The sequence below is a fragment of the Lacerta agilis genome, chromosome 7, assembly GCF_009819535.1.
Source record: "Lacerta agilis isolate rLacAgi1 chromosome 7, rLacAgi1.pri, whole genome shotgun sequence".
Lineage (NCBI taxonomy): Eukaryota > Metazoa > Chordata > Lepidosauria > Squamata > Lacertidae > Lacerta > Lacerta agilis.
The window spans coordinates 21,500,465-21,516,082 of NC_046318.1; the positions used below are offsets into that span (position 1 = coordinate 21,500,465).

The window sequence follows — 15,618 nt, forward strand, 5'->3', positions numbered from 1 at the left end:
TTCTCCTGCAGTTTTCCTCTCTTTCCTTGAAGCAGAGAAGAAGCACTCCAACACTTGATTCCACTCCCCATATTTTTCGCTCCATAAGACACACTTTTTCCCTCCTGAAATGTAAGGGGAAATGTCTGTGCGTCTTAGGGAGCGAATGCATGGTCCCTGGAACTGAATTGCCTAGGGGCCAAAAGGACACCATGTAGCGGATTTCTCACAGCCCCTCCTCCTCCTTTCCGCGATTATCTGCCTCTGAGCCCCGTAGAGCTGTTACTAGGCGGGGGGGGAGGCTGTAGGAACCCAAAAGCATGACCCAATGCACACCGGTACGCTGCCACCACTCCCTTGCTGTGAAGCCCGAGTAGAGGTGTCAGGGAGTCACACCTCCACCTTAATTATACAGGCTTCACGCCTTGGCCCACTTTATCGCGTAGCCCTAAGGATATTTCAGAAAACCTGGTAGGGTCCAAGCGGTCAGACGCTGGACTCAGCTTCGCTATTAACCAAAGGCAAAACAAGGCAACAGAACTATAGTTCAAAAGTTTATTTAAAAAGAAAGAGATTAAAACAAGGTTACACGTTTCTTAGGAAAGAGTACAATCAGGAAAGAGTTGTAAAATATAACTAACTAAACATACTCACAAAAGGCTTGGTTAAAATAAAAGACAGTTGTTCTCGGCTATCCAGAGAGAAGGGGGTGTTGAAAGGAAGCCGCTGAACAGCTGTTCAGCAAGTGATCGGGAGAGAGATAAGGCTCCCTTTCCAGCCCCGCCCCCTTGCCCAGGCCTCCATTGTTGAATGCAGAGGGAGGCTGTTTGTTTCCCCAGCTACATGTGACTGGCTGATTAGATTATCTGTCTGGAAACTGTAGAAATGGCTGCAGGACTAGAAGCTGCAGAACTGTGAGTTGAACCCCATAAAAACGGGGCTTTTCCTCTTTGACAAAGAAGCTGCACCACTTCCAGCTGATCCTGAAAAAACAGGGCCTTTGCAAAAAAAAAAGCTGCACCACTTTGAGCTGATCCTCAAAAAGCTGGGCTTTTCCCTTTGTAAAAAAAGCTGCACCACTTTGAGCTGCTCCTCAAAAAAACAGGGCTTTTCCCTTTTCAAAAACAGCTGCACCACTTTGAGCTGATCCTCAAAAAAAACCCAGGGCTTTCCCCCTTTCCTCCTCTAAAAACTAGGTGCATCTTATGTTCAGGTGCGTCTTATGGAGCAAAAATACGGTAGCAGTGTTCACAGTGGATTCTAAAACACAGTTATCTTGCTTCATATAAAATGGAGTCTCTCCTTCACTAGATACCCCCATGTGACCAATGTTAGCCAATCACAAGCAAACTACCAGAAAACTCCCTAGTATTCACATACCAACCATTCAAATTTAAACACATAATAATGCATAGAAGCATTCACAATTTCAGTGAATTAAATCACTATATTCAACATCTATGTCATCCACACCTGAAGCTCTGGACCTGGCTTTTGCCTCTGTTCACCATCCCCTGATGGGAGAAGGGGCTCACACTCCTCTCCTGTCCAGCCCAGAGTAACCACTTCGTTAATTATTGCTTTCTTTCATACTGCATGATGGCTATTCTCTCCAGGTGATTCCAGATCAGGAAACTGAAACTGCCTGCATTTTAACACTGCTAAATCTAACATTTGTCACCCAGGTTAATGATCCAAGCATTTTATTTCTAACATTTACTAACCCTATAAATTAGTGGTGCCTGGCACCCAAAACTTGTAGCATTACCCTCCTCTAAGAAAAGCACATCTGCCCCAGATGTGTAAAAGAATTACAGAAAAGTTGGTAAAGGCATTTAGAGTAGTAGTAGTAGTAGTAGTAGTAGTGGTAGTAGTAAAGCAAATCATAACACCATAACATTTTAGCAGCCCATTCCTTTCCTACAGTTCCCAGAATCGAGATGCCCCACCAGGCCTTCTTATTTCTTTTGCTTTCCTGCAGCACAGGAGAACTTCTAAAAACACACACCGCCAACAGAACATTTCCTAAAAATCATTTATCAGTTCAATTTCTAAAAATTATCAATGGGTTCCCACCACCAGAAACATGTAAACCCCCCCCCCCCCACAAACACATACAGTCATACCTCGTGTTACGGCTGCTGTGGGTTGCGTTCGGCGCGGGTTATGACGCGTTGAACCTGGAAGTACCGGAACAGGTTACTTCCGGGTTCGACGGTTCGCGCATGTGCAGATGAATGAAATGACGTCATGCGCATACGCAAAGCACTGAATTGCGTCACGCACATGCACAGACGCAATGCTTCATGATGCGTTCTGCTCATGATGCAAACGGGGCTCCGGAACGGATCCCATTCGCATCCAGAGGTACCACTGTACAGTCCACAGCGTTTAAAAGAAACCTATTGCTAAGATTAGGGACGCAGGTGGTGCTGTGGGTTAAACCACAGAGCCTAGGGCTTGCCAATCAGAAGGTCGGTGGTTCAAATTCACGCAACGGGGTGAGCTCCCGTTGCTCAGTACTTGCTCCTGCCAACCTAGCAGTTCAAAAGCACATCAAAGTGCAAGTAGATAAATAGGTACTGCTCCGGCGGGAAGGTAAACAACGTTTCCGTGCACTGCTCTGGTTCGTCAGAAGCGGCTTAGTCATGCTGGCCACATGACCCGGAAGCTGTATGCCGGCTCCCTTGGCCAATAAAGCGAGATGAGTGCCGCAACCCCAGAGTCCTCTGCCACTGGACTTAACAGTCCGGGGCCCCTTTACCTATTGCTAAGATTTGCTGGAAGGATTATTGTAGTAAACAGTCTCAGAAAGCAGAACACAAACCCCTGCCCACCCCACCCCACACTGAGCAGCTTCCTGCATGGTGCTTTGTATTGGGGTTTACACATAGTTCTCTGTTCAAGTAGCTGTTGAAGAGGCAAACTCCCTGGTGATTTCAACCTCACCCGGTTCTGCAGGCACACAAGCCTTGCTTTGCTCCTGGGTGTTCCCCACACTCAGAAAGGCACCACCATTTTCTCAAGCACACAGGGAAACACTGTCAGCACAATTTCTTTTTCCATTGCAAATTCACCAGGAGCCTGCTGCTCCTCTGGCTTCTCCTGACCACACAGGAAACTGCTGCCTTTCTCACAGGCACTAGATTCTCCCCTAATTCCTGAAGAACAATTTCCCATTCAGCAGGAGCTGAATGTTCCTTGTGCATGCTTTCACGGACCCCAAATTCCTTCTGCTCCCCAATCCCAGGGAGCCCGTCCTTCTCTGAGTCATCATCTCCCCCATCGTCTTCCACTACAGCTTGCATCTTTTTGCAGTCTAAGCTCCTCCGCTGCTCAGCCATGCTCTGGACTTCCAACCCCTTGCAGCACTTCATAAGGCAGGGCTCTCACCTCGCTTGCAGTCACTTTCCCCCTCTCCACTGAGGTTTCTTCCCCCATTTTGTCAGCAGCCTATCTATCAAACTGCTGTAACTGTTGCTGGATTTGCTGCTGGAGCAGTTGCTCAAAACTCTGGCTCTGCCTTTGCTCCATTCTCTCAAGCTGCCCACTCTGCTGCTCCGTCATCAGCTTTATCTGTGTGGCTATTTTTGCTTCCATTTTTGCTTATTTATTTATTTATTTTACTTCAGGCACACCTAGCTGATGTTGTATTGCATTTTTACTATATTTTGTTGGGAGCCACCCAGAGTGGCTGGGGCAACCCAGTCAGATGGGCGACATATAAATAATAAATTCTTCTTCTTCTTCTTCTTCTTCTTCTTCTTCTTCTTCTTCTTCTTCTTCTTCTTCTTCTTCTTCTTCTTCTCTCTCAGGCCTTTCCTCCAGGAAATACAGGTCCCACTTCTAACACCAGTGTTGCACACCACCCCTTTCTCTACAGTGGTGCAAGATCTCAGGAGTCCAGCTGCTTATCCAGGGTTTGTGTTTCCTTCAGAAATGAGGCACAGTGGAGACTTTATGATATATGCCTTTATTTACAGCGCTCGCGCGTACACACACACACACACTTATATATGCAAAGAGAAAGAAAAAGAGAGAGCACATATTTTTGGTTTAAAAAAATTAGGTGCCCATACTAATCTATTGATAAAATTGCCATGTGTACCAGAAAAAAATGGCTGTCATGGGAAACAAATAAAAACTGATGGTACTCCTTACCAGTGAGTACTAGCACTAAAAATCACTGACTCTACACTTGTTGTTGTTGTTGTTATTAAATACAATAGCCGCATGAATTAAAAGCAGACGGGAACATCCAGTTCTTTTAAGCTCACTTTAGAAACAGTAGGGAAAGTAGCATGCCTCCCACCAGTGGTCCCCTGCTCATGTTTTCATTCGGTGGCAGTGGTAGGAGTGGGGATGTGGGAGCACAGGAAGTTGGGTGGCATAGCTGTCAAGTATCCCGTATTGGCCAGGATTCCCCCGTTTTTAAACGCGTTTCCCGCTGCTTCCCCGGATTACTCAAAAACCCGTATATTCCCGGGTTGTCAAAGGACTCCCTTCCTTCCCCGTCTCCCCCGTTCTTTGCCTGCTGTCACTAAGAGCCAGACTAGCTGCAGACAGGCAGCAGACAGGGGAGGGGGGAGGAGGAGGAGGGGAAAGGAGGAGGAGGAGAGACTGGTTGCGAAGGCCCCCCCATATCTGTTTAAGCGGGGCTTGTGGGCGGCAAGGAGCCGCGGCCGCCGCCATTGGCTTCCGGCGACACGCCCCCTTCTCTCTCCCCCCCGCCCCACAAGTTGCCTTAAGGCCCGTTCCAGAACTTGAGCCCCGCCCCTTCCCTCTTGCCCATCTGCTTCCGAGTGGCACCGCCGATTGTGTACACACAGCCACGGAGACCAATGACGCCAGGCTCCGTGCGGACGCGTCAACCAATGGGCGAGCCTGGTCGCCAGATGCCGCCAAGCTTGTGCGGGGGAGAGAGAGCGATAGCGAACCTGACAGAGGTGACTGTTGGGGCTGCTGTGGGAGAGGCGAGGTGGGCTGGCCAGCTGGGCTGTATAGCGACCAGAGGCGGCGGCGCGGCTGAGGCCCAAAGCAGCTTGATCTAGGGAAGAGCGCAGATGCATTCTAGCTGCTCCACCCACTTTTGCTTCTGGCTCCGCCCACCAATGCCATGTGACTCAGCAGGTGAGGCTGCTGATCCCTTATTTTCAAATCCGAAAGTTGACAGCTATGCTGGGTGGGTGGCTGGAAGCTGCTGTTTACATTTCCCGCAATGCCTTGCCTGCCATGTAAAGCTTACATTACATAATGAAGTTCTTGCCTAGCAACTTGTCTATCTTAAACAACAACTGGAGAACAAGACATTTCTGGCTCCCATCTAGACATAAATAACTCCATTGCCACCTAGTGACCAAACCATACAATGACACTGTCCAAACATTGTAGGAAGTAAAATGGCAGCTGACTTAGGGTTGCCATACGTCCAGAATTTCCTGGGCATATCTGGAATACTGCAGCCGCAAGCAGTGTCCAGGCAGAAATCGTTGAAATGTCTGGGAAATTCTGGAATTATGGCAGCCGATGTTAGTGATTTTGCAAAACCTTTTGAAATATGGAAACCCAACACTGGATGTGTCCAAACACACTCTAGCAGTGTGTGGGATGTATAATGAATGCTTTACCAGTCAATTCCCATCTAAGTCAAGTATTTTCTTCCTTGATATAAATGTCCTCTTCCTTGTTCCATGAAATGGGTTTGCATCTTATCTTCAGAGGAGATGCCTAGTGTCATTCTGGGGCATTATCTAGTGTTGCAATACAACCGGGAATGCCAAGACACGTCCCCTTTTAGGGTGTCCTACATGCCCATCATGGGGGGGGGGCGATTTTACATTTTAAAGCAGATGTCCTAGATTTGGTTCAGACTCGGGCTCTTGGCAGGGAACCCAGGCACTGTTTCTGGCTCTGGCATGGCCAGAGGGGCTATTGGGCAATTGCCTTAAAAAAGCTCAACAACTTTTTGTGTCTGGATTTTTACCTCTTGAAATATGGCAACCCCAGCCACCACGATAAAGACTGGATAATTTGCATGTTACCAACTGTGCTGTCTAGTGATAGGTGAATGGTTAAATTGGAAATCTTAATTTTTGGCACTGTGGTTTCGTTTGCATTATGACAGGATTTTTAATATGTTGTTTATTCGACCTATTTAGATGATGTTGTAATATCCGCATATTGTTTGTCTTCTCCTTATTTTTATTATTTTGTATCCAAGATTTACACCCATGTAGATCTTACCTATGCAGACAGTATTTCTGCCCCGCCCTCCTTTAGGTAGTGCAAAACAAAATCAATGAATCAGCTAATCAAAACAGCTGAATAGCAACTAAAAATAATGTACAAATAGACCAAACAAGGAATCCTGGCCAAATATACCCGAGTCGTCCTCCTCCAAAGGTCTTGGGAGAGGGGGAAGTCCCATTGCGCAAGTGGAAATCCTTTTTGCTGACCAGACACATTAACTCAATACTGTCCAGTGTGCTCAAAGCCCTGTCATTTTTCACAGCACCAGAGGACATTCAAGGGGAATTTGGGGAACAAGGAAACAACCCTCTGCATTTCTAGCCTAAAGGGACACCCATTCTTTCAACAGATTCCCTTGGTAAAATAATACTGGCTTTAAGGGATAGTTCTATAATGGGGATGTTTTCGAGAGTCATTATTTGGAGTTCCGTGAGCACACTGACAATGCACAAACATCTTCATTGCTGAAAGGGTGTGTCGTAATCCACCTGTTTGCAGCAGCTGAAATATATGTAATTATACAAAGTCATATCTGCAGCATATGTAGTTCACCTGCGGTAATTAGGTATGATTATTACAAATGACCAGGTTTTGCCTCGCGCTGTTTTCGTTATGTAAATTTGTTTTAATCAATTTTTTTTTGCTGATTTATAAATGCAAATCTGTTTAATGGTGTAATGAGATCAGTATAAATACAAGCATCTCACTGGAGGAGAGCATCACATTCACCTGCCAGCCTCTTATCGTCGCAACTGAATCCAAGGTGAGTAGCTCTCCTTTTACCCAAGGCCAAATCAAAGTGGCAGGGAGGCTCTGCTGCAGTTCTCAAAATAGGGGCCCCTCCCCCTCAAAAAAGGAATACATAAAATAAGGAACCAAAATTATGCCCTTAAAGTCTAACAAATTTATTATTAATAAGCTCCCATGGACTACAAAAAATAATAATAAACACTCTGAGCATGCACAGTTTCACACCACCTACCAAGTTCTGAGAAAAAACATTTTGGCAGCCCCCAAAACAGAAAGAAAATACTCTGAGCATTTGCAGGGGTGGTGTCAGGCTTCGGGGAATTCAGTCCCTCCCACGGTGGCAGCCAAGATTCAGATAGACAATAAAAGTTCTTACCAATTAATTTATTCAATATTCACAGTGAAAGACAAAGAAATGCAGTCTCCCTTGGATAATGGCGTTGCTCCAAGTAAAATCCCACCCCCTACGTCTCTCCTGTTCTACGTCACCACTGCGTTGGCCAATCTGGGCTTTCTGCCTCTGAGTTTTCTGTTCTACTACTCTCAATGCTCACCTGGTCCTGGGGGGAATGCTTTCCAAAGATACCGACTCTGTCAGCTGTCTCTCCCCTGGTGCGTCTTCTTCCCAGCTTCTTCCCTCTGCAGCCTCTGAACTATGTCCTTCTGCATACCACTGTTCTAAATCTATACTGTCCTCTTGTTCTTAGGAAGGTTCAGGAGAAGGGGGGGCACCATTCCTCCTCAGTCCAGCCCCTGGCAGGCGGACTCTGGTCTTTCAAATTTCAGCAGTGCTTTGTAGAAGGTCAAAATTTGGCACATTCTACCTCTTGCCTTCCATTCTGTGCGTGCTCCACATTATAGTTGTGGTGTCCCCCTTAACTTGGGGGAACTGCTTGCACTGTCCTAAATCCGCCTCTGTTAAACTCACTTCCCGTTATATTTTTTTCATTACCTAATTTGGGGTTGCCATAAATCTAGGTTTTCCTGGACATGTCCTCTTTTTGGCGCCCTATGTGGCTCCGGACAGATTTTTTGATTTTACATGAATTGTCTGGGTTTTTTAGTTTGTTGAGCTTGGGAGGGGGGAATGCGCATGCTCAGAAGGGCGCTGTGCCACAGAAGTGCCACATCGGGGTCTGACGCGAGGAGTGCAGCCAGACCCCTTCGCAATAATTCTTTTATCCTAGGTAGTTCTTCAAAATTGTTTTTGATGAATGGGTGTAGTAGCAGGAACAAAACAAATCAAAACAGCTTGTAAAAAAATGACTCATTCTGGTCTTCCCTTAGAGCTTCTGAATTCCGTCATGACCACCCTGCCTGAAGCCAATGCTAAATTTGCTGTTGACTTTTTCCACCGTGTGGCCCAAGATCTCACAGATAACAATGTCCTGCTGTCCCCTGTGAACCTCATCTCGGCTCTAGGCCTGAGTGCTTATGCATCTGGAAATGAACAGGCAGCTGAGGTCGAGAAGGTGAGAATAAACAAGCAGAAGAGATGCAGCCTTCAAACTAGGTTCAGTGGCAAATAGCTTCCCATCACTGGTCCACACCAATTATTACAGTTATTGTTATAATCACTGGTTACAATTCATCTGAATTCCCCCTCCCCATTTTTTTTACTTAATGAAACAAAAATTATTATTGAACAATCCCCCATCCACACATATGGAGGCACCAGATATCTATTTAATTACATTTAACTTCTAAGCCATTTCAGTTCTTAAACTGAATTATAGTGATTATAACAAATTATAGTGAATTATAGTGATTATAACAAGTTTCCATGTGTACTTAGAGGCCCGTAACCACTATTGATACTGCATATGTAATAAAACTATGCCAGGTTGATGGAAAAGCAGTGATTTTCTTGTCTGTTCACCTCTCTCAGACATGGGTTGCCAGTTTGTCCATTAATATTAGGTCGCATAGTTGTGAGATCCAGATCTCAGACAGGTCTGTGTTTAGAGTCTTCCAGTCTTCCAATATTAGGTAAGCAATGAGATCGTTCTGGGAAAGTTGTTGATCAGTTTCTGAAAATTATTATAGAAATGCTATTTCCGAATCCAAAGGGATTCCTCCTATGTACTGAGCCTATTTGATTATTTTTTCAATCTGAACATTTACTTTCTCATTACAATCCTAAAATAGCATCTTAAACAAGGATGTCTTAGAATGTGCATGCCTGGAAGAAAGGATGTGTACAAAAGCTGATACATGTGTAGAGATGTAATACAAGTGAATCGCTTCATAGACAATATATGTAGTGCTGCCAAACATCTGGAATTTCCTGGACATAGCCAGGATTTGTCTGTTGAAAATGGTGTCCGTGCAATCTTTTTCTCAAATAGATCAAAATGTCTGGGAAAACCAGACATTTTTGGGGGCGAATCCCCCCCCCCGGCAAGAAAAAAAAACCTAACAAACTTCTTTTTCTTTGGAGAGTTTGCAAAAAAGAAAAAGAAAACGTTTTGTATCTGGATTTTGAAATATTGCAACGCTAAATATATGTATATGTAGAAAATACCCCTTTCCTCTGTTTCTCAATGCCAATGTGACTTGTTACTATCAACTGAATGTAATATTAACTGAAACTTCAGGTTGCCTGAAGCTCAATGGATGTTTGGATCATTAATTTGGCGTGGTTGAGATATGATGTTCCAAACATGTCAAATCATTCACAAGTTTGAGATATAAGCAGATATCTACTCTGTGTTTGATTGACAATGACACCTTGTGGTGTATGAGACCTAGGAAACCATATGTTTCAAGTTCTTAAGTACTGCTTTTATATTGCCTATGTAACTGAAGCCATGTTACCATTTCATTCAAGGTCCTGCACTGGGATGAAGTGAAGGAGAGTGACAAAACCAGAAACAGTAGATATTTGGAAGCAGCCAAAAGTCTCAGAGGTTCATCAACCAGATTAAGAACTTCAAATGTATGTACAAGATTGCTCCCTATCCCATAAATCCAAGTGGCATATTAGCATTCTCTCCTGTTTAAACTCAACATCAAACTTCATGTGTGTTGGGGGGAAATATATTTGAAGGAAGAGTGTTCAATCAATTCTTCGCATGAAAGTGCAGACATCATTTTCACAAATACATTTGCAGCAAAATACTCAGATGTAAAACTCAAGTGAAACAGGCACAAGAACATACGAATATTTGCATCTTCTCTGCAGTATTAGTGCAATCTTGGGCAGTATTTAACTAAATGATTGCAGAAGTGAAACAACCTTGGCTTGTGCACTGGGATTACCAGCCTCCTCCCCAAGCATACCCCAAGTCTGCCACCCCCAAATCTGCTCCAGAGGGTTAAAGCAGGGACCAGAACAGATTTGGTGGACACAGGTGAAAAGAGGGAGGGAAGTTCCACTATGCAAGTGGAAGTTATTCCGCACATACAAGGAGATAATTAACACTACCATATTTTTTTGCTCCACAAGACACACTTTTTTCCTCCTAAAAAGTAAGGGGAAATGTCTGTGCGTCTTATGGAGTGAATGTGTGGTCGATCACTGGCTCCCTTTCCGGCCCCGGCCCCCTGCCCAGGCCTCCATTGTTGAATGTTCTGCAGACAGAGGCTGTTTGTTTCCCCAGTGACATGTGACTGGCTGATTAGATTATCTGTCTAGAAACTGTAGAAACGGCTCCCTTTCCGTTCCTAAAGAAGCTGCAGAACTGTGAGTTGAACCCCATAAAAACAGGATTTTTTTCCCCTTTGCAAAGTAAGCTCAACAACTTTGAGCTGATCCTCAAAAAATGGGGCTTTCCCCCTTTGCAAAAGAAGCTGCACTACTGTGAGCTGATCCCCCCCCAAAAATGGGGCTTCCCCCCCTTTCCTCCTCTAAAAACTAAGAGCATCTTATGGAGCAAAAAATACGGGTATGTTGAATGCAGCCCTTGGTTTACAGGACGTATTGAAAGGTTCGTGTATTTTTATGCCAATGAAGATATCTTATTCCTTTCTTCTAACTGAACTGGAATTGAAGAACCTATTGATAGAGATCAATGTTTGATCTAGATCAATGTTACAGACATAGTGACCGACCCAAGGTCATCCAATAAAGAATTAAAAATCCAGTAGCTTGGCCTTGTTGGTTTGCATGTATTCTGGACCAAGTAAAGTTAATAATGAGATTTGCAGCCAAGTGTCATGAGAATTGCTGTACTTTTCAGTGTCTAAGATGCCCCCGTGTATAAGAATGAAATTTCATAAAATGGGAGGAGATGACAAAAAAAGTTGTTGAGCTTTTTGGGGGGGATTGCTGAGGGTTGTTAAGCACACGTCACAAAATCCACCTCCAGTCCCCTCGCCGGCAAAAACTGCCAATCACCCCCCCCCCCCAGTTGCTGCAGTGTCAGCCAATAAACACCGCTCATTAACGCAACCAATAACACGCACAATAGCCGCTGACAGCCACAGCAGCAACCAATCTAACGTCCACCCTATCCACTACCCAAGTATAAGACGACCCACACTCTTTAGCATGGTTTTTAAGGGGGAAAACCTAGTCTTATACTAGGAAAGGTATGGTAACCTTCTTTTTTTGAATCCTCAGGATGTTCCTTGCTATGAGTGTGAGAAGCCTGAAGGAATCCATACGGCATTCAGCAAAATCCTTGCAACTCTTAATGAGCCCAGCACCAACTATACCCTGAGCTTTGCCAACAAGCTCTATGGAAACAAGGACATTGCCTTCATCCAGGTAACGCTAATTTTGGTCCCTGTGGGTGCTCCACTGCACTGTAAGAACCAAGTGCACATTGCAACCTGCAAATGACTGTATTCTACCATAAATGGGTTACTGCCATCCAGTGATGCTGTGCCTCCTTCCCAGGCCACCAGAGGGAACTATTACAGTAATTATTACCTGTTCTATTAAATACTTCACAAGTAAAATCCGGTGTTCTGAAACTAGGGAAGGACACCGAAATCCAAGGTAGTTAAGAAGTACCAGTGGTTAGGAAGGAAGCCTTTCAATAAAAAAAATTCTGATGGCTTCCAGAAGGCTATCAATAATAACATTTCTATTATGCAAAACCTTTGAGGTCATGAAGCTGTACTTACTTCTAATAATCTCAAATCAGAGATGAACCTGGATGTTATAACCAATTTGTTATTGTTTTATATTCATTGATACATGGATTCAGTTTTTCTAATTCTGTCCAGAAATTCATATTCTGTGCTCTGAAACTGTACCTGACTGAAGTGGATGGAGTTGATTTGCACAATGCCCCCGAGGAAGTGAGGAGACTCATCAACCTTTGGGTTGAAATCCGCACACATGGTAAGACCACACAATGTACTAACAAATTCTTCCTGACTTAACTTGTGTGAAAGGAAAGCTTCTGATTGTTGTTCCTCGTTTGAGTGATCTAAAAATCAGCAGATAAATCTTTCTTATTCTCCAAGAATAACCTAAGAAATCACTGTCTATTCTGCTGTCCTACAAACATGGGAAAAGTAAATCTGGTGCCCATTATATTTTATTTGCTTCTTAAAGCACCCCAAAGTCCATGTTCTGCTGCAAAAAATTATACTCAGGGTATAATTAAGTACTTTATCTACTCAAGCTGGCCCATTTACCCTCCATAAATACAGTAGCTAGCATACATGTATGCTCCTTTTTATTTGAAGTGATACTATGGAATATAATATTTTAAAAACCTGATTTTTTTAACCCTATTATATCCATTTCTTTCCCAGGTAAAATCAAGGATCTTCTCCCCAAGGACAGCTTTGATTGCTTTGCTCAGCTCCTGTTGGTGAATGCTCTCTACTTCAAAGGACAATGGGAAGTGAAATTTGACAAAGAGCTCACAGAAGAAGCCCTGTTTTACCCATATCATGCAGATGAGGTGAGTTAGAAACATATTCCTAGCTTCCTTGCTTCTTTTGTGCAGAGACAATGAGAGCAAATAGTTGGGTAGCCTTGCAACTTCCAGATTGCCTGATTTTCGTGGGAGTTCAGTTGCCCCAATAGGGTCTTGATGAAAGTCACTCGAAACACTTGGTCCAAGGAAGGCTCTGCAGTGCTGAACTGCCATCACCCTTTTTAGATGATGGCTCCCACACAACTAGGCTTAGATGTCTTAAAGCCCCATGAGTAACAACAGAGTTTCACTTGCCCACTAACCACCAGTCTCATTATTTCAATTAAGGAAGGGGATAACTTATTTTAGCAGGATTGATGCTGAAATCTTGGAAGAGAAAAATCTGCTCTCTTCATTCTCTTTCCCTGGGAGTTCGGTGGAATCATGTAGCCTTGCAAAGAACTAGAAGGCTCACTACTTTTTACATTTTAGAGGGTAGATCCTTACCATTATATTTTCCCCATATTTATTCATCCAGGATAAACAGAAGATATTGGGCCTCTCCCCTCAATCTTGCATATCTTATTCCAAGGGGGCTTCTAAAAAAAAGGATGTGCTTGACAGATGGCGTCCATTTTATCTACCTCTCCCTTTCCCAGCAAACCAGAGGCAGTTGCTTGGGTTGTAAATCTCACCTTTATAATTTGGATATTCAGAATCAGGGGAAGGAAGGAGCCCCCTAAAGCAAAATAAGTTCCTTTGCTCTTTTGAAATATTTACTCCTTTTCTGTTCTTTACAGAAGGATTCTCACACAGTGCAGCTGATGCACAGGAAGGGTGTCTACAATGCCGGGACAATTGACCTATGCGATGTTCAAGTCCAGGTTCTTGAGATTCCCTACAAGAACCATGAACTGAGCTTGTTTGTATTGCTCCCAGTAGACTGCAGTGCAGAGGCTCTTCAACAGGTAAATCATATTCCTGCTCCTATGACGACGACGACAACAACAACAACAACAACAACAACAACATTATTTATACCCTGGCCATCTGGCTGGGTTTCCCCAGACACTCTAGGCAGCTCCCAACAGAATATTAAAAACATGATAAAACATCAAACATTAAAAACGTCTCTAACCAGGGCTGCCTTCTGATGTCTTCTAAAAGCCAGATAGTTGTTTATTTCCTTGACATCTGATGGGAGGGTGTTCTATAGGACAAGTCCCACTACAGAGAAGGCCCTCTGCCTGTTCTCTGTAACCTCACTTCTTGCAGGGAGGGAATAGCCAGAAGGCCCTCGGCAATGGACCTCAGTGTCTGGGCAGAACAATGGGGGTGGAGATGCTCCTTCAGGTATACTGAGCCGAGGCCGCTTAGGACTTTAAAGGTCAGCACCAACACTTTGAATTGTGCTCGGAAAAGTACTGGGAGCCAATGCAGGACTTTCAGGACCGGTGTTACAGTATATGGTCTCAGTGGCCACTAATATCCATGATGCTCTTCTCCATAACACTTATATGTACCTGGCCATCACCTTACCCACATATGGCTCTTAAATTTAATAATATTGTTGTGAAAGGACACACTATTACCTACTTATCTGCTGTGATCACTGTTGTTTTGATTCAACCTGGGACTGAAATGATATCACAGCCATTTCTGTTTGTTCCTCTAGCTGGAAGCTGGACTAAGCCATGAGCATCTGCTTGACTTATCCTGTGATCTGAAGCCCGTAGAGGTGGAAGTGGCTCTTCCCAAGTTCAGCTTAGAGAAGAGAACTGAAATCGACCTGATTGATCGAAAAAAGGGGGATTTCTCTGGAGCAACCACAACAGAGAACGTGGTTCTGACCCAGTTTATTCACAATGCTCTATTTGAGGTTGATGAGGAGGGTGGTGAAGAAGCAGAGGCAGTCCATTGCCCCAAGGATAGGCGTCCACATCAGGAACCTGTGGAGTTTCGGGCTAACCATTCTTTCGTCTTCTATGTCCTTCACAAACACACCCAAAGCATACTTGTTCTCGGCAGATTTGCTAAACCACAATAAAGGAAGATTTCTGATTCGTGGAACAAAGTCAGTGGAAAACAGATATAGGAAATGCTTTATAGGACTCTTTGACTCATATTCTTTGGTCAGAGAAAACTGGTGTTCTTTTGTGGTGGTGGGCCTACTTTCCATGGTATGATAATGGTTTTTTAAAGGATTGCTACTCTGCCTATTTGCAATACCTTCTTCAGTCATTTTACATCTTTTTGAAGAATATCTTTCCACCTGGGACTCAGCGAGACTGGTAAACAAAAAGCGATTTAGATGTGTTATATGTGCAATATAGCATTGTGCCACCAGATTTTTTTCTCTACCTATTTTCCCCTTTTTTAAATTTACAGTGCTTTAAACTGAAAGCCTTCTTTGGTGTTTCTAGAACCAGCCCTGAGCTCTGAATATTGCCCTAGCTTTTGAACAGATATCCAAGACTTCAGAGCAACCACCTAAACAGAAATGCCTATGTTCTGAAAGGGATTTTTTTAAACAATGTGTTTGAATTTTTGCACAAAATACACTAAGAATTTAAAATATAAAACATAAAAATGTAAAAAAGAGAATATATATATATTTGTGAGAACCAGAGTAAGTCCATTTGGTTGATAGTTGGTCTCCTGTTTAATCTGCAGTTTTAGTTCAGTGCTGTTCCCTTTGTCCCCACAATATAGCACTGTGATGAAAGAAACTGCACTTATTTGTACCTCATTTCTTCTTTTTTAAATAGCATGCAGAGATGGCACCTGGAGACAGGAAAATGTCACTAGTGTGGAAACTGCT

General features: G+C 43.8%; 1 protein-coding gene across 1 annotated transcript; it reads left to right on the top strand.

Moving 5' to 3' along the window:
• The first annotated feature begins 8,282 nt into the window (after positions 1-8,282).
• On the top strand, positions 8,283-14,844 carry LOC117049735 (serpin B3-like). Its single transcript, XM_033154616.1, has 6 exons — positions 8,283-8,450; positions 11,543-11,689; positions 12,154-12,271; positions 12,691-12,842; positions 13,598-13,765; positions 14,473-14,844. Exons 1-6 carry the CDS (start codon positions 8,283-8,285, stop codon positions 14,842-14,844), a joined length of 1,125 nt encoding a protein of 374 aa, XP_033010507.1.
• The last annotated feature ends 774 nt before the right edge of the window (positions 14,845-15,618 follow it).